At 45.8% G+C, this 25,840-nt stretch overlaps 1 protein-coding gene across 7 annotated transcripts in view; it reads left to right on the forward strand.

Annotated features, from left to right (window-relative positions):
• Positions 1-6,117: 6,117 nt before the first annotated feature.
• Positions 6,118-25,840, forward strand: part of Asap2 (ArfGAP with SH3 domain, ankyrin repeat and PH domain 2) — a 158,804-nt gene continuing 139,081 nt past the window's right edge. For 3 of the 7 annotated variants that reach the window (XR_001780443.2, XM_006515047.2, XM_006515048.2), the window contains exon 1: positions 6,118-6,919. Coding sequence is in view for 5 of the 7 variants with exons in the window: in XM_006515047.2 (XP_006515110.1) it covers positions 6,794-6,919 (126 nt within the window). In the remaining 2 variants the exon portion in view is untranslated. The remainder of the gene's footprint in view (positions 6,920-25,840) is intronic. The other 4 variants (NM_001098168.1, NM_001004364.2, NM_001135192.1 and 1 more) reach the window with 2 other exon arrangements.

The raw sequence follows: 25,840 nt of genomic DNA on the forward strand, positions 1-25,840 counted from the left end.
TTTAACCATGCCTGGACAAAATAAGACGTAGAAGACATGCTTATTATCCAACTCAGTCAGCAAAGAAGTAGCTGCTGTCATTAACAGATGAGTCTCTTTCCGACATCAATGTCAGTTGGCATTTGTTTATGTTAATGAGCAAGCAAGGCTGGTAAAGATGTCTGGTGTAACTTCATCTGCCCATGACACCTGTGGCCTCCTTGCTATAACAGAGAGGATTGGCAGCGTTTTTCCACAAACATCTTTGCTACTCACAATGCGGTGGCTCAGATGTGCCTGCCTGTGAATATAATCCTCAACAAAGTCACAACACTCCCCTGCCTTGTTTGGCTTAGACAATCAGTTAAGCAAGAAGTCCAGTCATGATCAGCGGCTGCCCATTTCTCTGGTGTAAATACTCCTACGAAGCAATTTCAAGCTGCCAGACTATGGAACTGGGAAGAGATGCACAGTGATATACCACCATGTAGTATTTCTACCACATACACAAGTTCCCAAACCCAGCTTTCCTGACTGTGTGGCAGAGCTCACCTGACTAGCCCCCACAGACTCCAGTTTAAGGCTCCTATATCTAGGACTATCTACTTTATTTCAGCACGGAGAGTCTACAGACTTTACTAAGATAACAAAATGAACAGTCTTTGTGTGCTGTTCTGTAAAATAAGCTGAGGATAGATCTGCTTGTCATTCATTTTCTAAAGTCAGTCATAAAGGTGATCCAGAATACACACATTTTCAAATGATGAGGCCTAAACTGGGCATGGTGGCACTTACTTTTAGTCCTAGAACTCAGGAATGTAGAGGCAGGCAAATCTCTGTGAGTTTGAAGCCGGCCTGGTCTACAAGAAAATTCCAGGCTATCCAGGCTACAAAGTAGACCCTGTCTCAAAAAATCAGAAGAAACACAAGTGTCTGGGCCCAAGGATGAGCTTCCTAAGGTATTTTCTTTCTTTGCAGAAACAAACACAAAATATGGATAATGGGATCATGAACACAAGAGCAGAGACTCGTGGTGTAGACATGAGCACATCTAGGGCATAGCTTAGAGGAAGAACTCCTTTTAAAGGGGGGATGATTCAGAGGTTGAGAGCAGGTTCAACGCCCAGCACAGAAGTTTACAATCATCTGTCATTCCAGTTCCAGGGGATGTGATGCCCTCTCTGGTCTCTGAGAGCACTGCATGCATGTGGTGCACAGACATACATGAAAGCAAAACATCCATATGCAATAACGACAAAAACTTTAAAATGTATATGTATGTGTGCATGTATATGTGTGCACTTGTGCATGTGTGTGTGTGCATGTGTATGTGTGCACTTATACATGTGTGTGCATGCATGTGAGAGTGTTTTAAAGGTAGGGGGGGTGGAGAAATGATGACTTGCCAGTTAAAAGTACTTGTTGCTCCTTTAGAGGAATGGGGTTCAGTTCCTAGCACCCACATGGTGGCTTACAACTATCTGGCCTGGCAGTGGTGGCACATGCCTTTAATCCCAACACTTGGGAGGCAGAGGCAGGTGCATTTCTGAGTTCGTGGCCAGCCTGGTCTACAGATGGAGGTCCAGGACAACCGGGCTATACAGAGAAACCCTGTCTCAAAAAAAAAACGAAACAAAACAAAACAAAAACCCAAACAACTATCTGTAACTCCAGTTCAAGGGGATCTGACACCCTCTCTGGTCTTTGGACACACCAGCAAAAAATTGACCCCCAGATCGAAATTTCCATCTGTGTTATAATTGTGTGCTGCCAAATCCTTCAATGCCTCTGACCCAAAGCACAAACTGTGAGGTGAGTGACCCATACATGTGGCTTCTCTCACCTTGGGGTGTAAATGGGTTGCTTTCACAGCATTATCTGGGGGTAAGTACTCTATGAGGTGGAGGAGAAAGTCCCAGTGACATTTCCCTGTTCACATCATGGGTCCTTGTGGGTGTCCCTATTTTATTGCATTGTTTACCACAAAGTTCCTTTAAGGCTCAGACCTGTTCATTCCAAGAGTAATCATTTACAAGTTAACTGCAAGCAAACTGGAAATGTCTGTGTTTAACCAGCCAAGCCTCCAGAAAATTCCAGAGCTGAGAACATTACCTTTTCCCTTGGCTAGACAGTGAGAAATCTCAGGTTCTTGGGAATTACTAGAGGCAGAAAATTCCTCTGGAAAATGGGCTGTTAGTCAATCTTACTGGGCACCAGGCATGGGCTTTTCTATCCTTCTTCCTTTGGTTGCCTTAGCTGAATTGAGTAAAGAATGAAGCTTATGTTGGCTCACAGGATTAGAGGTTTCTGTCTTTTGGTCTTGCTGGTTTGGGGCCTGTAGGTGAGGCAAGACATCCTGTTGGAAGAATGCTGGGGAGGGGAGATGCTCACAGCATGACAGAGGGGAATCAGAGAGAGGAGAGAAGCCAGACTTCCAGCATATTCTTCCCTGAAAGGATCTAGTAACACTTCCCCAACAAAGGCCTGTCTGCTAGCTTCCATTACCTCCCAGAAGCACTGTTGAGAGGATGCTGAGGATGTCATGAGAGGTCTACAAGTCTTTAACCAGACCTTTTTAGCTCTTCAAAGTCTCAAAAAGAATCCACTTGTCTGAGAGAGGGTCTCACTGTGCAGCCCAGGTTAGCCACAGCCTAAGAGAGATCTGCCTGTTTCTTTCTTCAGAGTGCTGGTATTAAAGGTATGGCCACCACACTTGGCAAAGGTCTAGTTTTTAAAAATAACTCTCAGTGGTAAAACTCATCTGAAATGCGGGGTTTGGTGGCGCACGCCTTTAATCCCAGCACTCAGGAGGCAGGGGCAGGTGGATTTCTGAGTTCAAGGCCAGCCTGGTCTACAAAGTGAGTTTCTGGACAGCCATGGCTACACAGAGAAACCCGGTCTCAAAAAACAAACAAACAAACAAAAACAAACAAAAAACTGATCTGAAATGAACTTGTATGAATTTATGTATAGTTCTTGCTTATCCCAACTCCTGCAATAACAAACCCTTTCTCTCTCTGCTACTGCTCTGATGTGGTTTGTCCCCTAATGGTCCTTGTATTGGAGCCTTGGCCTTGGTGTCATGGTGGGGCTCAGGTGGGGACTAAGAGGAGTTAGGACACTATGGGTACTATCCTTGGAAGCAATTAAGGGAGTTTTCTTGGGAACCTCCATTAGTTCTCATTAAAGCGAGTTCTAAAGTAGGGAGTTGATGTCTGTTTTTCTGGCTTCCAGCCTGTGATCAATCTTACAAGTAAATAATGTCAACATTATGCTACCACCTAAGTGAAGCTACATGGAAGGGGCTGCATGATATTAGACTGTACACCTCTGTCTTAGTTTGTTTTCTGTGCTGTGATAAAACACTGATTAAAACGAACTCGAGGAAGGAAAGGGTTTAACTGGGCTACAGGTTATAGACCATCATTCAGGAAAGCCAAGGCAGGAACTGGAGGCAGAAGCAGAGACCTTGGAGGAATGGTGCTTACTGGCTTGCCTTCCTTGATCTACTGAGCCTCTTTCTTACACAGGCCAGGCTCACCTGCCTAGGAATTGTGCCACCCACAGTGGACTGGACCATCTACACCAATTAATAATCATGAAAATGTCATACAGACATGTCTGAATCCCAATGTGATGGAAACAATTCCTTGACTGAGATTCTCCTTCTAGTTATATCTAGGTTTGTGTCCAGTTGACAAAACTAACCAGGGCAGCTTCCAAAACCACTAGCTAACTTCCTCCCCTCTCCCCTCCCCTTGCTGTTCTTATTATCTCCCGGTGTAGAGATGAATCCACAGGCTCTATATACTCCAGATAAGCACTAACAATGTAGCATTTGGGCAACATCCTAGCCAACCTCCTCTTCTTCAAAAATTTCAACCTCAGGTATATTATAGCAACAAAAACAGACCAGTACACCCAAGGTAAAAAAACAATAGGACTATAGTCTTTTATATGAAAAATATAGGCTCAAATATATATGGATTCATAATTTCTCAGACTTTAAAAGTAACATAGTTTTACATGGTATGTATTTTGAACCAGCCCCTAGTGAGGTCTAAAACAACACTGTGTGATCAAAGGCATTTATATTTTACAGCAAAACATAAATGTTTGTATGGTATGGGATAAGTGAAATTGTATATTGCCTTAATTCAGTTTTAGGACAATTTTATCCTTGAGAATTATTATATATTTTTTGAGTCAGGGTTTCTCTGTATAGAGCCCTGTCTATCCTGGAAGTTACTTCTGTAGACTTGGCTGTCCTTAAACTCATAGAGACCAACCTGTGTCTGACTCCGGAGTGCTAGGGTTAAAGGGATGTGACACCATGCCCAACAAGAATTATTTTAAAAAATAGATATTTCAGGTATTTTTAAAAATAAACTTAGTGGTGTCCGTGTCTCTAATGGTAATATCAGCATCTTCTTTTCTCGATGCATTAAAAATATGTAAATGAGGGCTGGGGTAGTAACTCTGTGTCCGAGCACTTGCCTATAGGTTCAAGACCTTGGATTCAATCCTCAGTACCACATACAAAAGAGTGGGTAGTGTTCTCTTGATTCCTGTTCAACATTTAAACTTTAAATTATGTTCATGTCTGTGTGTGTGTATGTGTTTGTGTGTGTATGTGTTTGTGTGTGTCTCTGTATGTGTGTCTCTGTGTATGTGTGTGTCTGTGCCTGTGTCTCTCTGTGTGTGTGTATGTGTGTGTCCCTGTGTTTGTATGTGTGTGTATATGTCTGTGTGTGTCTGTGTGTATATGTCTGTGTATCTGTGTCTGTGTGTGTGTCTGTGTGTGTGTGTCTGTCTGTGTGTGAGTCTGTGTGTGTGTGTGTCTGTGTGTGTGTTAGACACATTGATTCGTTTGACTGGTACTATATTATGCCAAGGAAAAACACTACTTTTTTTTAACTTCCCAAGGCATCACAGAGACCAGGTCTCCAAAAATAAAACCTTGAAAAGTCACAGGGAATATTCTTCAATTTCAGAGCAGAACAAAAGGACTTATAGGTGGGAAGAGAGGCAGAGGGATCAGAAGATTGCTTTGTGCAGGAGAGCCTGTACTATAACACAATACCCTCGAGTTATACATGCTGAGATAGGTGTGCTCCTGAGACACTAAATGGAAAGATGTTCACAACAGTGGAAAGTGGCAGAGAGTTGCAGAGTTTTGGGATTGCAATTTATTCCCTTGCGCAGGAATAAAAGCTACCCACTGGCGCAGCTATTTTTGAAGGCTGAACTTATTCACACGCAGTGCTGGTAAAATACCAGAAGCCATACATAATGTCTGACCCCAGCTGCCACCTCATACAGCAGATTTGTACATGGGAGCCTTAAAAAGATTGACTGGTCTACTGTCCTATGGCAGTAGGAGACCACTTTTATTTCCCATGTTGGGTTTACAATGTCCCTCACATTCCCTCCTTTTCAGACATACAAAAGGTTTTTGTAAAGTTTCTCTAGGCTGTATTGTTGGCAGCAGCAGTAACCGTGCCTCTTGCCTCGGGGAGTTAGAGGGTGTGATTTTTGACTAGTGTCTTCAGAACCTCTGGGTTTTTAAAATACAGCTGAGAATTTCTGAATGAGCTATAGACGAAAATGTCCTAATTCAAATGATTTATTGGCCCAGTTGTGTCTGTGATCAGTCAGCTGTGGGTTGGAGTACTCTCTGAGAACCTTCAGGTACAATACCTCACACACACCCCCAACCATGCTCTACCTCTGGTTCTCTTGGGTATCCCTCACTTCCGACAGCACATCAATCAGTGCATTCTATGATTTCCTCAGGGTGAAGCCTGGCCTAGCACCCTAAAACTGTTTTCAAGTAACTGGGAGTGTCCCTAAATGTACAAGCTTAGGGAACAAGATGCTTACTAGGGGTTGGAGTATTCTTCCAAGTCGAAGGTCATGGGTTTGAATTCCCCTTCGGCTTGTACCATGGTCACCTCCCTATGCAAAATACCTGCCTTTACTCTTGGCTTCTTGAGGCTGTGAGAAGGTGCACAGACACATGGTCCCTACATCTTGTCCCGCTAAAGTGCCCTGGAGGATTTCACTGTCCTGTAGGGGGCGAGCTACCCACACTGTCTCACTGGCCCTTTCCTGAGGTTCTGGTGGGGAATTCAGGGGGTTCCGAGGCCAAGGGTGGAATTGGGGAGCAAAAGGGTGGGCTCCCCTCCAGCCGGGAAGCCAGTATCCCGGGTTCCACTCCACGCCCTCTGGGTAATGTTGCTAGAGGTCATGGCGGGTGCGGGGTGGGAGCCGGCACCGCAGCCCGGGAAAGGGCGCGCCCTCGAACCCCAGCACGTCCCGAAGGCAGACACAATGCGGCGGCACACAGCCGCTGACCAGTCCCGAGCGCACATCGCCCTCCTTCCTGCGGCCTCAGCTTCTCGGCGGCGCAGTGGCGGCGAGCGCCCCGATTGGCGGCCAGGCCTGCGCCCCGCCCCGCCCATCGGGCCACCGCCCCCTCCCTAGTCGGGCCCGCCCCTCTCCGCGGGAGGCGTCCGGGCCAGCGGCTTGGTGGCGGGTTGTTCCCGCCGGCTGTGCGCGCCCGCGTCTGGGCTCGCTCGAAGAGGACGCGGCGGCGGCGGCTGCGGCTCCAGGAGCACAGCGGGCAGAGCTGCGGGCTGCACGCGCCCCTGCTGCCACCGGGCGTCCCGCGGTGGCTCCCGCGCCCTGCGGCGGCTTCCGCGCCCCGCGCTCCTCTTTGTCCGTGTCCCTGAGCGGCTGCTGCGGCGGGGTCGGAGCCCGCGCCCTGGGCGACTGAGGCGGCGGCGGCAGTCCGCGCCCCGGTGTTGCAGCGATGCCGGACCAGATCTCCGTGTCGGAATTCGTGGCCGAGACCCATGAGGACTACAAGGCGCCCACGGCCTCTAGCTTCACCACGCGCACGGCCCAGTGCCGGAACACCGTGGCGGCCATCGAGGAGGTGAGCGGTAGCATCGCTGGCGCCGGGCGGGAGGCTAGGGTCGCGGTAATCCCGCTGCGTCCTGGGGACCCGCTGGGCTTTCGCGCCTGGTGCCCGAGACCCAGTGCCCTCCGCCTGCGCCCACACCCTGGAAAAGTTTCTGGTCCCCCAGAGCCGGACGCAGCCGGGCCAGCAGTGCCCGACACAGAAGCCCTTTGTTCCCTGCTCTAGGGAGAGGCTGCTAGGCCACCTTGGGCCTTTTTTGGGAACGCTCCTGTCTGTTCCCATTTCCCTCGCAGGGTTTCAGGTCCTTTGCTCCCACCTCGGAGAGGTCAACTTCGGCTCTGAGTCTGTGGCGGCTGCGAACCGGGGACCCCTGCGAGCTCTACGGGCCCCGGAGAGATGGGTCTCCCTGCGCGGACCTCTCCAACTTGTTCCAGAAGTAGCCCGGCGGGGGCAGCTGTGGCTTCTGAGCCAACAAGCAGAGCAGATCCAGGGGACCCCAAGCTGCTTAGGCACGGGTGCCCATCCCATCTTGGGAGGCCTGGCAGTTCCCACTGCGTGCCACAGAGCAGCGCTGTCGAGGGATGTGGAGAACCAGAGCTTTGAGATCCAAAAGGCCTTTGGTGGCCGCCTCTGGGCTACCTGTGTGGTGCCTGTTGACAGTATGGTCAGCTCCTTTGCCCTTAACCTGGAAAAGGCCTGCTTTTAGTAAGGGCTTTCAAGATGCATAGTCATTGTATTGAGTGGCTAAGCAGCGAGCTCTCCAGATCCCGGGGAAGAGGGACTGCAAGAAGGAAGCAGTTTGGGTTGAAAATTGAAGCAGGCTTGGAAGAGGCTGTGTGAGTCCAGGGACCGCAGCTGTCCGCGACTTGGGAAAGCCTCACTTACATCATTTTCTTTACCTCCCCAACAGAATTTAGAGTTTCGTGTTTTCGGCTCTGTAGGCCATGTGCGTCCAGCTGGACTCACAATAGGTACGAGAACGAGACACACATGTGTAGCAGTAGTGAACCGATGACTACATTTCTTTTGCTTAGAATTTTAAGATCGAGGTAGATATTTTAAAATACTTGTGTCAGAGGCTGGTGTTCGGAGAGCTTTTAAATTAAGCTATGTCATTACATCCTTTCCCCTTGCTTGAACAAAGCATTCGCTATTAGGCTTCGCCTGGGGGGGGGGGGAACTAGACTATTTTTCTTTCGTGTAAAATATTTGTCTTTGTAGACCTACACAGTCAGGACTAGACTCAATGAAAAATACTAGGTTCAGTATCCTGCTCTTGGAAGTGAGCTAGGGTATCTGTTCTTCTCCTTCACCCTCATCCCCTTTCTTTTCTCTCTCCTGTCTTCCCAAAGATCTGCTTGTAAGTCTTTTGTAGCAAATTCAGTGAGAGCAGATTGCTTTAGTCCACTTTTCTCAGCCTGGCCTTTAGGTGCCACTGATGCCTTTAATGAGGCAGGTGGGGGATGAGGGGGATGAGAGCCCCTCCCCCATGAGGGCCCTTGAAAAGCACTAGGAAGATAGTCACAGTGTTTTGAAAATACATCATTAATGCTTATGAAAATGATTACATCCAAAAAGGTAGGATTCCCTCTGTGGAAAGGACACTTGTGTGTGATGTCCTTAAAAGACAGCCCATGTTTATAAAGTTAGGACGCTTCTCTCATTGTATTGAATCAGTTAGGTATCAGTAATACTGGCAGATGTTGGAAAGCCTGGCAAATAGGAGTTGCAATTAAAGTTGGCATGGCCTTTCTCTGATTAATTTTAGTTTATAGTGGATGAACCCAAAGCTGCTTTTCCATGCAATGCAGGAGATTACCCAAGAGCTCAGTTACTGGGTAGATTAAAGAGAGAGTGGATTTGGTCATTCTGTTAAATTGGAGGCTGGCTTCACTCAGCCTCCTAAGCAGAAAATGGATTTGAGTTGGAAACAGGGAAAACCTGAAATCTTTGCAGGCTTATCTCATTTTAAGTGAGGCCAGCATCCACTCTAAGATAATAGTGTGTGTGAACTGATTTGAAGGGTGAAAGGACTCAGTGTGGATTACTTAAAATAATGCTTTCTTTTTCCTCCTACATTATTTAATGTTCACTTCCAAAAAGAAATGTTGTTCTCTGTCTAGTGTAATAACACACCATGTTTACAATACTTAGACTTTAAGCAAATGTCTTTTTATGGTGAGATGAGACATTAGGGTAGGTTTTGTGACATACAAATAGTTACACATTTCATAGAAATACAACTAAAAAAATAAGTCCCTGGTCTTCTACTTAAATGAGTTATGGAATTAGTAAACTTATCTGATTAACTTTGGCAAGCCTGTTTGTTTCCAATGGAGAATATGTCTAGTCATAGTCATTTTCTGACTGAAATAGGCTTTCTTGGCTTGCACACCTGTAGCTAGAATATCAGTAGTTAGCCAGTGCCTGACCTGTATTACAGGTATCAAACAGTTGTGTTTAATCTCTATCCCTGATGTGCAGATGAGGAATTTGAGGCTAGGAGATCAGTTCAGGTTATAGACATAGCAAGTGGAGTTTGAACTTGGCTGGATGCTGTGTTCTCAAAACTGCCCATAGCTAGATCAGCCACCTCTAAGTCAGGCTCCATCACTTTCCAGTTGTATGAATTGGGATGAGACCCTCCCCGCCCACACACTCTTTTACTGTTTTCATTACAGTTCACAGTCTAGATAATCATGTCTATTTCTGAAGGTTCTGGTACAGTACCCAGTAGACTTAGTAAATGGTAGCTGCTTTACCAGATTTCACTGTAGTTACTGTATAGACCCTGGAATGAGAATGGAGCAGGGGAGGAGAAAATGGATGAATGGATGAAGGTGTGCATATAAATGGAAATTGTTGTCCTTCCCCCTAGGTGTGCCTGAGTGTGTGTGTGTGTGTGTGTGTGTGTGTGTGTGTGATGGCTCCTGTGATCACTGAGCACAGAGGCTGAACTTGCAATGCTTTGCTGAATCAGTTCCCCACTGCCTGTCTCTGCTTCCCCTGAATCCTGGGGATCCCCATGCAGGTTCACAAGCTTGTGCAGCAAGCACCTGACCCCCTAAGCTGCCTTCCCAGCCCCCATGCATTCTCTCTAAGGAGCTTATTGTCTTGGTAACAGGTGAGAGTGTAGCTGGTTTGAAACTTTTCACTTCCTGATGACTTTCTCTGGGTGACTTACTTTGCACACTTTGCAAAGTGCAGAGTGCAACTGGTGTCAGCTTTGTGCTTTGGAAATAAGGGAGAAAATAAGTAGTTGTGGCATAAATCTGAAAACTGAGCCGCGCCACCCCCCACCCTCTTCCCAGCTTTGATTTTTGTATCTTAGTTTATTTGAGCCTCTAGTTACTACAGAATACTCTGGAAATAGAGAAACATTGTGTGCATTCTTGGGACACTCCTGTTGTTTGTTAGGGCTTCTTCATAGCTCCATTCATTCCTACTCTGCTTATTTGGTGTTGATGTAGTTTTAAAAATAAATTTGATATTGACTCTTAAGTATTAAAATTTAATCTCCTTCCTTCCGGGTCTATGACTCTCTTATTCTATTGTCCTTGGTTACCTTGGAAATCGCTTTACTGTTCTAACTGCAAAAGGAGAATGAACATCTGGACTGTACAGACTCCCAGGGGGATGCTGTTCATGGGGCCAGGCTCTGCCCAGCAGTTCCAGTGGGAACTGGCCTTGCATTTGATTCTGAGTTGTAGTCCTTTGTGACTTGTTTGTAAACCAGCTCCTTCAGAATCCCAGGCTAACAGATTTTGAATCTATGGTCAGAAGGATGCCCCCTTTTTCTCAGTGTATCCTTGGAAGGGAGTAGGTTAACAGGCGATCATTTTATGGTGCCCTGAAATCGGAATTGGTGTCTCTGGAACGTCTTGAATCAGTTAGGGTGGAATTGGTTTCCCTTTAGCTGAATTCAATTTCTCTTCTATGATTAGTAGTGTTACTATGATACCACTCCTTGTGCATCCCAGCTCTTGCTGTGGTTCATTTGGGACCTGCTGCTGTGTGTTAGGTGAAGGGATTAGACATCTCTTCTCTTTGAAAGAATCTGTGGTTCTGTGGTGAGAAACCGATTCTCCAGGCAGATCAGTGACGTGAGGTCATGTCTGCGAGAGCATCCATGTCGATGATGTAGAGAACAGGAAGACTGGTCCACTTACATGTGATCAGAGCATCTGTGGTGATGATATAGAAAACAGGAAGACTGGGACCCCTTACATGTGATCAGGGATGTGGATGAAAGGGCCTTGAATGGAAGCCTGGTGCAAGAGGCTCCAAGGTGGTTTAATCCAGTCTTCCATATCTGTGTCCCTACCTTAGGGAAATTTTTATCCACTCTTGGGCTGGTGACCAACTAGGCCTTTGGTAGAATTTTCATATCCATCCAGGTTGCAGAAGGCACCTTAGGCCAAGAATGTACAGAGGCCTTTCATGGTGGGGGACATACATTGCTGTGCTTTTGGCTTTTGTTGTAGCTTAAGAACGAAGTCAGCTCTTTGCTAACATTACTCTGTCTCAGATGCTTGGTGGCTACATGGGTTGGTGGCCACTCTGTTGTGTGATGTAGATTCAGGACTTTGTTCTACATTCTTGCAGGAAGTCCTGTTGATGAGCATAGGCCCTTGCACCTGCAAAATGCTTCACCTGACAGCACCAGTCAGTGTGGTGTGGAACTTGCAGAGCCTCAGGTTCCATGGTAGAGCTGTGGAAATAGAGTCTGCATTTTAACAGCACTCTCAGGAGCAGTGTGTGCACCAGGGTTTGAAAGTACTGTTGTAGGCTGCCCTGAGTCCTGGCTGTGTTCAGAGATGCCTGGTGGGGGAGGGGGTGTGTGTGGACTGGAAGAACCTGGTTCTGCTCTCCTGAATTCTGATTTCATATGATTTGGGTGAGGCCTGGAGCTTTTATATTTGTAAAAGGCTCCTCCCTAGTTGATAATCACTGATAGACAGGTGATTATGTCATGTTGTGTGCCAGGTAGTGATGAATCAAGGTTATGCATAACTTGGGGATAGGATGTGGTTTTGGAGGGGAGGAAACTGAAGTCAAGACAGGCCTCTCTGCAGAGGTGACCTTTGAGCAGTCTGGAATGTAGAGGCTGCTTGCTTGCAAAGACCTGGGCATAGAGGAGTCCTGGAAAAGGGCTGAGATGTGAGTATCAGGGCAGACAGAAGGCCTGTGATCAGAGGTGAAGGAGAGGGGAGGGGCCTGTGTGGAGGGGTGGCTTAGGTCCAGATAGCACTGGGCTTTACCTTGGGGGGAGAATTTGCACTTTGGCTGTGGAAGTTTTCTTACAATAAATCATTTCTCCAGCCACCACTTCACAGTTTAAAGACATTTCAGTGCTTGTTCCTAGGCCCAGGAGAAAAGGGGGGAGACCAGCAAAGGAGTAGGGGTTCATTTGGATGCTGCGGTGGTGGCAGTGCAGAAGTGTCCTTTGAACTGGGAGTCATTCCCTGATAGTTGAAGCATGGGTCTCCTATCATCCCCAAGGTAGAAGTGGCACTGTTCAGCATGCCTTAGTGGCAGAGACCAGGTCTACTGTGAAGATTGGCTGGCTGGAGGACTTGTATTGCTGCGGGATAAAGGGATCACCTCTCTGAAACGAACTGAAATGCTGAGCCAGTGTCTTTATGATGGTGCTTGTTCTTCCAAAGGAATTTGGGTGACTCTTTCTTCATATATATATATTCAGGTACCTGTCATGTAGTAGCCCTGTCACATGCCGGGGCTGTGAAAGAGGACAGGCCTGCTGAAGACTGACCCTCAGGTTCTGTATGAGTTTTAACGTTTTCTATTCTGTGCCTGGACCTCTGACAACATACCTCTTTTTAGAAGGACTGTGTCCTCTTGTTCTTTCCGTAATCTTACCATGTAGCCCAGGCTGGCCTTTGGTGCTCCATTTCCCTCTGAGTGCTGGGAGTATTATTCCACGTACCCTGCAGAAAGAGGTTGACATGTAGAATAAAGATTCCAAATGGAACCAATTATACTGAATTCAGTTTGTAAAACATTAAAAGGAGATATGCCTACTGATATGTGAGTTTTTAAAAGTGATGCCAGGATTTATTATTGGGTTGGATAGGTACTTCAGTTGTGGAGTACTATGAGTGTAAATAATACGGTGTGACATGGCTAATAATTACAGTGTAGGGTTGTGGCACCTTTTATCTGAGGCCCGGGTAACAGTAACACTAATTGGGATGTGTTGCTTTCAACACAGTGGAAGAAAGGCTGGATTTCAGTTAGATGATAATGATGCGTCCACACATCCATTTTCCCCCCTCATCCAAGTAGTATATGGACCTCCTAAATTCACGCTAAAGATTCCAGGTTTGATGGTACGATGTCTCGAGTTTGACTTTGGATGGTTGGTTCTTTGCAAACTCTGTAAACCAGACTGTATAACTGTTGTCAGTGTCATGAACTGGTTCTAGGAGTCTAGCTGAGAACAGTCACAGGCTGAGCCAGTGTTAGCTCGTGATGTAGTAGAGGTGTTTAGAAGAGCCCTAGGGGAGTGGGGCACTGCCTAACTTTGATGTCACCAGGATAACCCTCTTTCCTCCATGGTGAGGTCATGGGCAGTTCTCTGGCTCTGTAATATGCTTCTGAGTTTAGCAGGCCTGTAGTTGTACCTCAGAGTCTAGTAGTTAGGATCAGAACCCAGTGGCTTCTGCAGGCCAGCTCAACTGTTTGTACTCTCCTTGTTGGTCTCACATGTTATTATATGCTGACCTTGATATAGGACAAGCTTCAGTGGGAAATGATAGTAGATTCCTAGGCACCTTCTTCCCAGGGGATCAAGGGAGGCTTGATGGGCATTGCTCTTCTGGTGAGGTTATGTAGGAGGTCACTGCTGCAGCAGAGCATGCTGGACACTGGGTGGTCCCTCTACCTTTATTATATTTGTTGAGCATTATTGAGTACCAGGTATCCTTCAATATAACGTGGTAGTTACTGAAGTCATAGAGAAGATCACCTTATGGACTTCACAGAGCTGGACTGAGTTGGAGCCAGGATTTGGACCAAGGTTTTTTCCCTCCATATACGTGTGTGTCTGCTGCACTTGTGTGTGTAGAGGCCTCACGTTGATATCAGGAGTCTCCTTTGATCATGTTTTAATCTTATTAATTGAGGAAGAGATCACAATTGAATTTAGAGCTCACAGATACAGGCTAGGCTACTTGCTCCTGGGGTCTCCCATTTCTACCTTCCAAGCCCTGGATTACCATGCCCATCCAACAGTTGTGTGGGTTCTGGGATCTGAACTCTGTCCTCACCTTTGCATGACAAGTGCTTTATCCACTCGGTCATCTCCCTAGAACTCAGATCAAGCATTTGGCATCAGAGTCTGTTGTTTCTGCAGCCACCTGTTCTGTAGAGCTGGTGCCTAAAGAAACCTTTGCTGCATTGATGCTTTTGGGTCAAGACTGTTGCTTTTGTTGCTGTTTTTAGTGAGTGGGCTCTGGTACTTTTCCAGAGTGGGAACTCCAGTAGATCCCTGGGGCTGCTCTGTTTCCTTCCTTGCTCCCTGGAGACGCTCTTTCCTTTTCCTGTCCTGCCTAGCCCAGCCCTGCAGAGTCGGGCTCTGCAGCCATTGCTCACACTCTGGCAGGAGGCTGCTCTGCCAAGGGTGTTATTAATGATGTCATCTTTCTACTGGATACTGGTGATGGCTTTGCCGATAACATCAGGTGGTTGATGAAGACAGTATCTTTTAATGATGGGTTCCCTTGACATAGACTTTTAACAAATCAGCAGGCTTTTAGGGCCCCTCTCCCTAATTTCACAGAAGAAATCTTGTGGTTTTGTTTTTAAAGACAGTGACAATAACCAGTCTTTTTATAGGCTTTAATTCTATGTTAAGAAAATGTGCTTTTGCCAGTTGGTTGCCTAATACCAAATGGTCAGCACTGAAGCCAGACATATAAATAATATTATACAGATTGTACAGACTGTGTTTATATGTTTAGGGAATATACATATATGTATAAAATAACAAAGGAAAAGAGAGGTTATGAATTTGAAAGAGAGCAAGCAGGGATATGTGGGTTGGTTTTGAGAATAGAAACGATGAGATTATATTACAATTATATTACAATTTCAAAAAGTAAAGAAATTGTAATTGTAAAGTAAGAAAGCATTAAATGGGCTTATTTAAGGTTATTCCTTTTTGAGAGAGGTCATATAGGCACCATGGAGTCATGTGACTCTGGGTTTCAGCAGTTGACAAAACAGGAATTCTGACCACTCTGGTTGGTTCTTCAATGTCCTTTCACTGTACAGAGGTTGGTTTCCATAGTGCAAGCTGGTGTCCATTGAGTCTCTGCAGGCCAGCTTCCATTGTTGTCAACTTAGAGGAGCCAAGACTGACAACTCCAGAGCTATCAAGTGCTAACCCCTGGGGAGACAGGTAGAGGCCCTTTTTAGAGGCTTTTCTTTTCTTGTTTACTTTTGAGTCAGGGCCTCAGGGTAGCCTTGAACTCTATGTACCAAATATGACCTTAGATTTTGAATCCTCCTGCCTCTGCCTCCACCTTTGAAGGTGCTGTTACAGCATGTGTCATCATGCTTGTTTTATGTGGTGCCAGGGATCAAACCCTGGGCCTCTAGAATGCCAGGCAAACCTTCTACCAACTGAGCTGCCTCCGTAGCCTCTAGAGGCGTTTACTGAGAGGCCTTCACTGCCACACAGTGAGTTGTCAAATGATACATCTGGTTCCTTAGGGCTGTGGGTTCCAGAAAACCATCTGGATTGTGTATATAAAGACCTCATAGTGAACGGACTCAGGGTGTGTCTTCCAGGCCAGCAGATCTGTGCACTGTTAGTTGACTCTGAAAGATGTCTCAGGGATGTATAAGTCCAGGCAGAATCTGACACCTGTTCTCTGTTAGGGGACTTGGAAGAGATGTGTGCTATATATATTTCCTTGAAGCTCCTCATCTGTTACTAAGAAGCTTTTGGGTCTGAACCAGTGACCACTGGCTATGCCTGTAATAATGGAGGGCTGGATGAATATACTTTACTTTGGGTGACCCTCTTCTTGCCCGTCTTTATCCATCACTTGGCTGTTTTATAGTTGTACTTTTCGAGAAGGTGGAGTTCACAATGAGCTTGATCTCCTCTGCTCCCCACTGTAAAGAGTCCCTCCCCAAATATCCAGATGTATCTGCAGTCACCATGACAGTTGTCACATGATCTGGAATTCTGTTGGGTTCACTGCTGTCTGAAGTTTGGGACAAGCAGGGCTGTGTTGCCTGTGGTTTTTTGAAGTCATGGACAACATGCATTGGTCTCTTAATTCTGCTTTGTTCTGTGTGTCTCTGGCAAAAGGCAGGTTGTATTAATGATCAGAAGGTTTTGTGGTCACTAATGTGGGATACTGAATGTTGCATGAATATTGGCTTTCTTTCTAACATTGATTCATTTATTTGTTTATGTATTATGTATTTGTGTGAGCCTGTATGGATAGATGTGCAGGAGCCTGAGGAGGTCGAAATAGGCATCAGAGCTGGAACTGAGGTTTGTAGATGGTTAGGAGCCTCCATGTGGGTTCCAGAAACTACACACAGTTTCTCTGCAAGATCTGCAACTGCTCTTGACCTCTGAGCCATCTGTCCAGCCCTCTGACTTTTGTATATTGAGGTGTTAGACAAAGGAGAGTGGTGTGTTCATCCTTGGAAGATTTGATGTCTCACATTGCATCAGTTTCCACGGTTCTTGGTTGTTTGTGTTGTGCTGGGATGATATTAGTAGCCAGGGAGTTAGGAGGGCTGGGGTCCAGTTTTGACCGGGTCTCTGTTTTACTGTGTGACTTTGAATTTCTCCCAGGAAGTCTGCCCTCTAATGTGAGGGGTTTAGCTATCTATGGGCACCCTCTCCAGCCTGAAATCACCATGGTTGTCTGTGTCACATATATTGAATTTAGGTAGGAATAAATACCAGCAAGAAACAGCTACTTGTAGTTCTGAAAAGGCAAGAGAGGCGTTTAACCATCTATCTTCAAGCTTAATTATTTACATTAGGATTGTTTCTTTGTCTTGTGGTACTTTTTATTTTTGCTTTAAAGAAAATCAAACATGTATTTTTTTAAAAAATCAAACACATGTATTATGAAATTGTTCGGGCATGATAATACATAGAATCCTGTTACTGAGGCCGGGTGGACAGTTCAAGTTTGAGATCAGCTTCCTCTCTTGACTTAGTGAGTTCCAAGCCAGCTCTGTCCACAGAGAAAGACTTTGTTTCCCTCTCACTATCCCTCATCCTTGTCAAGCACTGGTTCTCAACCTTCCTAATGCTGGGACCCTTTAATATAGTTCTTCATGTTGTGTTGACCTCCAGCCATACAATTCTTTTCATTGCTACTTCATAACTGTAATTTTGCTACTGTTATGAATTGTTTTATAAAATATTTGGAGATAGAGGTTTGCTAAAGGGGTGGAGACCCGCAGGCTGAGAAGCATTGCTTCAAAGTATCCACTTCTGTGAATTTTGATACATCCCCAGAGTCTAGTCTCCTCTTTTCAATCCTAGAACTTTTTTTTTTTTCCAAATAGGAAACATCATACCTGTTAGTGGTCTCTCTGTTGTCCCCTTCCCCCTCACTCTGGGCCTCCATTGATTTGTTTTTGGCCTCTGGATTTCTTTACTGTGGACATCTCATATATGGGATCAGATATTTTATGGCTTTTTGTGCTGTCTTCTTTTGTGAAACTGATGTTTGCAAGGTTCATTCATGTTGTAGCAAGAAGCCGCATGTTGCCCCTTTTAATGGCTGAATCGTATTTCATGGTGTGTTGCAACACAGTTATTTCTGCTTTTTGGCTATTAGGAATGATGCACTAAAATTTTTTTTTCAAGCTTCTGTGTAGGCATACACTCTCACTTCTCTTGGAGTTGAATTGCTAAGTCATAGGTGACTCTGTATTGAAGTTTTTGAGGAACAAGGAACTGCCAGACTTTAAAATGGATATATCACTTTGTATTCCCTCCAGCCATGTGTAAGCGTTCCAATTTCCCCACATCCTTGTCAACACTAATTATTGTCTGTCTTTTTTGATTATGTCCATTCTTAGGAGCATGAAGTTGTATCTCACTGTGAGTTGATTTGATTTGCATTTCCTTGATGGATAGACGGCTAATGATGTCAAGCTGTGTTTAACATGCCTGTGGCTGTTTGTATATATTATTTTTGGAGGTCTAACTTTTCAAATTCTTTGCCCATTTTTATATTGGTTGTCTTTTTATTATTGTACACACACATCATACATTCTGGGCACTAGACGGTAACTTGTACCCTGAAGATGCTCTCATTTTTGGATTGTCATTTCATTCACGTTATGGTATCTTTTAAAACAAAACATTTAAATTTTTTATTTAAAAAAATTGAATTATGCGTATATGTATGTGTGACTGTGCAAGTGTGAGTGCAGTCCCCAGAGTTCAGAAGAGAGCATCAGATCCCCCGGATTTGGAGTTACAGCCAGTTGTAAGCTGCCTGTCTTGGGAACTGGGTTCTCTGTAAGAGCCACAGACACACTCTGTGTATGGTTAGTTTCTTGTTAACTTGACACAACCTCAGGTTATCTGTAAAGACGAAACCTCAACCGAGGAATGGCCTGTAAGAGTCTGTGGGCATATTCCTCTTTAGTGATCGATGCACTAGTGACTGCAACAGGGCCATCCCTGGGCAGGAGATCCTGGGCTAGATAAGAAAACCACAAAGTGCAAGCCAGTAAGCTATGTTCTTCCAGAGTCTCTGCTTCAGTTCCGGTCCCCAGGTTCCTGCCTCGTTTTCCCTTGGAGATGAACTGTGAGCTTAAAGATGAAGTCACTTTTGGTCCTTGTCTATATCACAGTAATAAAAAGAGCAAGCTAGGACAACATGCTCTTAGCTGCTGAGCACCTCTGCAGTTCTGAGACTTACATTTAAACATGAAGATGAACATCTGTGGACTCCCCCTCCATCCCATTGCCCTCTCTGTATACAACTCCATTGTTTTAGAGTTAGTGTTCAGAGGAAGTGGGAGTCTTAACTGTTCCTCTCTAAGATTACTTCAGTGTTTTGGTTCCCTGGCAGTTTTGTGGGATCACGTTCAACATCTGCAAATAAGCCAGGTAAGACTCCTGGGGAATAATATGGACTCCATAGATCAGTTTGAGGAACATAGACACCAGCAAACCATCGTTGTATCTCTGTAGTTAAGATGTGTTCCCGTTGATTTTTTTTAAATTTAATTTAGCAATGTTTTATGGTTATTACTGTATATATCTTTACATTACTTTTTAAAATTTGTTCTTAAATATTTTATTCTTCTGGATGCTATTGTGAATGGAATCATTTTCTTAGCTTTGTTCCTAGGTTATTAGTGTATAGAAATACAGTTGATGCTTGTACACTAAATAGAAGCTGAACCTTGATGCATTTGCTTACTGGTTCTGCTTCTGTGTTGTGTGTATAGTCTTCGGATTTTCTGTAACACAACACCATCTATAGAGATAGCTGTAAGATGAGCTGGCTGCTTTATTTCTTTTTCTTGTCTAATTGCTGGATCAAGTGTTGATCATTTAAAAATATCCTTTGGTTTCCAGAATGGTAATTTTCTGAATGATTGAGTTAGGTATATTTTTAAAGCTTATTTTTTAATTGTGCGCGTGCACACACACACACACACACACACACACACACACATACATTGTGGTACACATCTCATGCAAACGTGTAGCAGTTATAGGACAACTTTAAGAAGTCTGTTCTTATGCTGGATGTGGTGATACGCACCTTAATTCCAGCACTTGGGAGGCAGAGGCAGGTAGATCTTTGTGAACTTGAGGACAGTCTGGTCTACAGAATGAATTCCAGGACAGCCAAGGTTATGTAGAGAAAACTTTTCCCAAACAAGTCTGTCTCACCTTCATTATGTGGCCCTGGGGATTGACCTGAGGTGGTCAGCCAGGCACCTCTAGTGACTGAGGCATCTTTCCAGCCCCGACTTTAGTATTAAAATAACTACTTTTTATATGTGGCTGAAATTGCTTCTATATAATTGGATTCATCTTCCTTCTCATTTGGTTTTTCTGTGTACTGAAAAACTGGGACGGCTCAGAAGCCTGGAGTTTGGTTGCAAAGGAAAATAGCAGGGGCATCTCTGTCTGATTCTTAGGAGATACTCATTTGCTCGTGGTGTTTGCAAGTCACCCCATTTCTGGTTCAGTGGGAGCCAGGGCTGAATGCTCTCTGAAACATCCAATTCCATATCCCCTCTTGTCAACGGGTCTGTCCTGCTGGGTTGTCTTTCCACGAGCATTTTCTTGACTTGGTCTCTCAGGGCAGCCACTCTTCTTCACTGAGGTCGAGGTTGCTGGTCCTTGTCACACTACACTCTCCTGTTTGTTCCTTTTTGGAAATGAACGATACTGGTTTTCTCCTGCCGCAGTCAGGTTGTCAGGACCTTTAGCTTTCGTTTGCCTCCGCCAAAGCTTGTCCAGGCCCTTCCGTGCCATTTGGAAGAGCTCAAAGTCTGCTGGATTTGTTCGCAGTGGGAGAGAGGGCCCTCGGGGAAGCATCACTGTCTGTCTGTACACTGACTCTCCCTCCAGGATGCTTAGGCTGCAGTGTCTGAAGCCTGGGTTGGTCTCCCTCTTTTTCCTGGTGTGTTTGTAGACCTCCTGGGCCTGTGTTGTCTACCACATGGGGGTCTGGGATGAAACTGTAGCTTGGGGTTTCTGGCAGCAGAGCCCTGCATCTGTCCACTCCCTGAGCAGTGACAGGGAACATGGATTTCCTTCCCTACTGCTGCTGCTCCTCCTCAGAACCTTCCAGAGCGAGGCATATTGCTCTATCTTTTCAAACGATTTATTATCTTCGATAGCCATATTGGAGCTTAATTTTCAGAGTGTACAATTTCTTTATGGTCAAAGTAAGAGAGGGCTTGATTGATCCCAGGACAAGATGGCTTTAGTTGTCGCTAATATGAAATTCCTTAAGGGGCCCTGTTTCATTTGCTCCTTTAATTTATGAGCCTTCTCCGATCCTTCATGCATCTGTATACTAGCCAGGGAGGCCCCAGCCTGTCTCAGTCTGAGCTTAATTTCTGCCTCAGACACAGCAAGGACTGCTGTCTCCAGTGTGTAGCTGACAGTCTGTTAGATTTGGGGCTGAATCATGGAGTGGCAGTGCCAGCAGATGAATGAATATTTTAGACGTTTGTTAACTGTTTTTTTCCAAAGAAAAATGCACTGTAAGCTGTCAGCCATAGGTAACGCACACATGAGAGTTTCGGGGGGGGGGTGAACAAGGGAGACACAGTGATCTGGAGCAGCAGGGTCCCCCATGTTCCCTTAATAGGAGACAGTGGGAAGGAGAAAGGAAGATTAGACCAGAATAGAAGGGCAGGACTACTCCCTTCTCCAGGGATCCCAAAGAAGGTCTCACTCAGCCTCAGCTAGCATCTCCTGACGCATGCGGATTCTCATTAAGATGCCCTGAGATCAGAGACTGGGATAAGACACCATAAGACAGCTTGTCTGATGTGGATGAAGCCCTGGTGTTGGTCCCTAGTACTTCACAGCAGTTCTCGCTCCCCAAACTAAACAGAAACTGAGCCCAAATCAGGGAAAGTCTGCCTCAGTGGGCTGAGAACCATGTAATCCCTCAAGGAACGTTGCCATGAAAATAGGTTTTTTGAATTTGCTGTGTAATTTATGAGCTCATGTTCCCTGAGAAAAATTATCCATGTGAACAGTTCTTTCCTGTGGTGTCTCTGTGAGGGGGGGCATTTGGTCAATGGCAGAATGATACAGACTCGGGTTTCTGTGATGTGTGGACAGGCCTGTGGACACCTGTGTCAAGTATGAGGAGAGGAAACTCTTCCTATGAGGGAGTGTACCAATGTGTGCTTCTGTCTCTGTCCTCATGCCCAGGGTAAAGAGTAAGTTTTAATGGTGTCCAGCCTGTGGCTCAGGGGATGTGTGTTGGGTGTCCACATCCAGGCAGTCCTCCTTAAAAGGCTTGTTATAGTCGCCATAATCAAGGTCGTCATGGCACATTTTGAAACACTTAAATATTGAAGTCTCTGCTCCCTATAGTATTTTAATTAATACCTAATTTCTTCACTGAAAAATATTGATCCTCTTCCCTGTAACTCTTCCTTAATCCTCACATCTATTAGAATCATTCTCTTCTTGTCTTTATTTTTCTTTCTTTATCCTCTCTCTCTCTCTCTCTCTCTCTCTCTCTCTCTCTCTCTCTCTCTCTGTTTGTTTCTGGTTTTTTGAGATAGGGTTTCTCTATGTAGTCCTGGCTCTCTTAAGGTAGACCATGCTGGCCTCAGATTCAAAGCTCTTTCTGTCTCTGGGACTAAATGTGTGTGTTACCCCCACCCAGCTCTTCTCCCAATCCTTAAGGTAGTTATTCTTTGATGTATTTGGGTATCTTTTTTTGTCCATCCACCCATCTGTCTCTTTACTGTCATCTCTGCAAAGGTTCTATCATGGAGGCTGAGAGTCACAAAGTCCTGTGAGGTGTAGGTGGTACCCAACACAGCTTCAGGTCCTCCTCTGAGCTGGGAGTGTGTCCTGGGTTCTCTCTCTTGTAGCTTGGGAATCTCAGAGGAGGAGACATAGACTCTTAGCCTGAGTTGAGGTCTCATGCAGGCTGGTTGTCACATGCTATATGTACTTGGAGTGGTCTATGTCACTTACAGACCCTTCTTTAAAGACTTGCCTGCTGCAGTGACCAGGTGTTTAACAGCCCATAGAAGCAGCCATGTCTACCCCTGGAAATTTATGGTCAGTGAAAGTTAGTGCTTTTGCCCTTGGCCTCTTTATTTCTGGTTTTCCCTCTTCAGATCACACATAAGCCTGGGGACTGGTGGGTCAGAGCTGGTTATGGAGGGCTGAGCTTGACCTTTGGAAATGGATTCAGGAGTTTGTGGGAGTTAAGGAAGATCATGCAGCTGGGGGTGGAGAGTTGGAGAAAGGCCAGCGGCAGTGAATCTTTTTTTTTTTTTTCATTTATTAGATATTTTATTCATTTACATTTCAAGTCCTATCCTGAGGCAGTGAATCTTATAGGAGACATTAGCCATTGTAAGGTAGATGAGGGACCTGTGCTGAGGAAGGAATATGCCACTCATGCATCCACTGTTAGGCCTATCATATGTCTCTGGAGTTGTTGGGCTGTGGTTGGCTTGTTCAGGCCTTTTTTCTCTCCTTCATTGCAGCTCTGTAGAGGCCTCTGATGCTCAGAGCTCCTGCCTTCCAGGAGCTCCTGAGCTGGGTGAAGGAGAAACAATGGTCTACCAGAGAGGGGGGGGGGGAGGGTTGGGGTGGGAGAGGGAGGGGGAGGGGGAGAGGATGAAGCACACTTCAGGGGAAAGGTCCTTGAAGCAGGGCTTGCTTTGCTTCCATGAACCCGAACATGTCTTTCTGATCCCCTTGAACCGGAGAGGAGCTGGGAAGCTAGTGTCAGCCCAGCTGGCTCTAAATGGAGAAATGAAGGCTGGATACTAGAAGTCAGTGATGGTAGTAAGAATATCAAAAATGCCATCTCATCCCTACACTTAAGGAACCTGTTTAAAAGTCATTTATCAATGCAGCATTTATTTATATGAAGCTTGTTCTAGAGCTGTGTACCCTGGGGAACAGGGTTTTCCCTTGAGGCCACAGTAGGGACCAGTCTGCAACCCCCACCCCCCTATACCGTGTGCCTGTTTCTTGATCTGAGACTCTTGGGCAGTGACTTCAAATGCACCTTCCAGCCTGGGGAACCTGTATTTTGGCAAGTTCAGCTCCCTGCCACTGCTGCAGGCCTCTGTAGAAAAGATAGGAGAGTGGAGTTGTTGGGCTGGATGCTGGCCCCAACCCAAAGCTTATTATCCCTTGCTGTCACACATGACCACTCCTTATCACTTCTTCCTGTCTGGACACAGGCTGTTTATGAGTGGATGGCTCAGGGAGCTGGCCATAGGTTGCTTAGGAAGGTAACCCATCCAGGGAAAGTGCCAGCAGGCCATATGCTTGGATCAGACTGTCTTTAGCATCACTGGTAGGTGTGGGCTGCCCCGGCTCTCACCAGGGAAAAGCAGCCCTTGGATACTGAAGAGTGTTAGCAGAGGTGTCTTAAACCAGCCCCACCTTCCTGCTGTGTGGGGATTAGGGTTCCCCACCTAGGTTTGCCAGGGGAGCTGAGACAGGATTGTGGTCAACTGAGCAAGGGGAGAGTGATGCATGTCAGCTAGGACGGAGGAGTGATGCTCTGACCACATCCTCAAGTGATTCTGGATCCCCTAATTTTCCTCCCAGCATCCCCAGTCTTCCTGTATCTGAGCAGCTTCCATGTCCAGTAGCCTGCATTTTTAGGGTGTGTGACCCCTGTTGTTCCCATCAGCCCCCAGCTGTAAGGATAGATGTAAGGGGGAAATGCCACCATGTCCAGTAATGCTGCCCACGTGAGCATTGTCGGCCCTCCCTCAGTGGCTGTCCTCCTACAGAACAGTACCCACATCACTCACACTAGCCCGCTTCCTGCATTTGTTCTCAGTTCCTGAAACCAGTCGCAGATTCCTGACTGTGCGAGTTCATTTTTCTTTTCTTTGTAAAATAAGCTCTCGCTTTTACTTTGACTCGGTTATTTTCAAAACACTGTTTGGATAGAATAGACCTTTTGCAAGCTTTGCAGACAACTAGATGCCCCCTGATGGTCTTTAATGATTCATAAAGTAAGATATGGAGTCAGAGTTGTCCCAGAGTCTGGAACTGGAACCTTATAGTGGGTCTTGTCGAGTGAATGACCGTCTTGTTTTCTAGAACCAGCTGAGTGTCCGAGAGTCCTCAGTAATGACTTTGTAGAATTGGCAAGTGCACATTCACACACACACACACACACACGCACACGCACGCGCGCGCGCGCGCACGTGCCCTTGCATACCTGTAATTACAAAGTTCTCTGAGAGGTAATACAGGAGACTGATGAGCATCACCATGAATTTCAGGCCAGCCTATTCCACAGAGCAAAACAACAAAGCAAAAAGCCCTGAAAGCATAAAAACAACAAGAACAAAAATCACAAAAGTGTTACTACCACGTCACTATGTGGGCGCCCAGACCCTCCTCCTGTGCACATCTCTGTCCAGGCTCTGAGAAGGGATTTCATGTGCAGTGTGTGCACTGATGGTTAGTGCTGGTTACTATTAATCCCGGCTGTATTAGCTGCTCTGGGAAGAGGTGCTGCTTATTCATAATACCCAGATAATTGCTGTAGACTGCGGAGAGCAGACCTTACGCGTTATGAGCGGGGCAGTGCATGTTGTGTATTTGATAAGGAGTCCTGCTTAGCCACACAACCCCAAGGAAGTCCTAATCTCGACTTGTTTCCCACAGGAACGGAGCATCTCGAGAGTCCTCCTTCTCCTCCTTCAGCGTTAACAATATGCTCATGTCATCTGTCATAGTGGGCATTCATTCCCATTCAATGTGTATTTCTGTCTTTGCTTCCTGCCCACTCACTCAGTGTTGTTCTTGAGAAGAGAAAGGGATTCGGGATAAGAGCTAAGTGGTGCCCAGGCTTTGAGGCTAGTGTGATGCCCTCCACCACTCTTTCACATCCTCACCTGTTTGTACTATGTTCTCATACTTGGTCTCTGCCCTGTCTGAGGACAGGGGTGAGTTGGGTGGTTGATGGGGGAGTGAGTCTACTCGGGGCAGGTAGCGGGAATATCTGCATCGCTTTGCACAGGGTGGCAGCACCCTTCCTGTGTGAGGTAGACGAAATGGTCTTTTCCTCTCTGACTGTCACAGAGGTGAGAACAGTACTGCCCTTGGGATCCTGAACTTTTCAGACTCAGGCAACAGCATTTGTGTGTGTGTGTGTGTGTGCGCGTGTGTACACGCGCATATATAAACATATATGTATACATAAATGC

This window comes from Mus musculus, chromosome 12 (genome assembly GCF_000001635.26).
Source record: "Mus musculus strain C57BL/6J chromosome 12, GRCm38.p6 C57BL/6J".
NCBI lineage: Eukaryota > Metazoa > Chordata > Mammalia > Rodentia > Muridae > Mus > Mus musculus.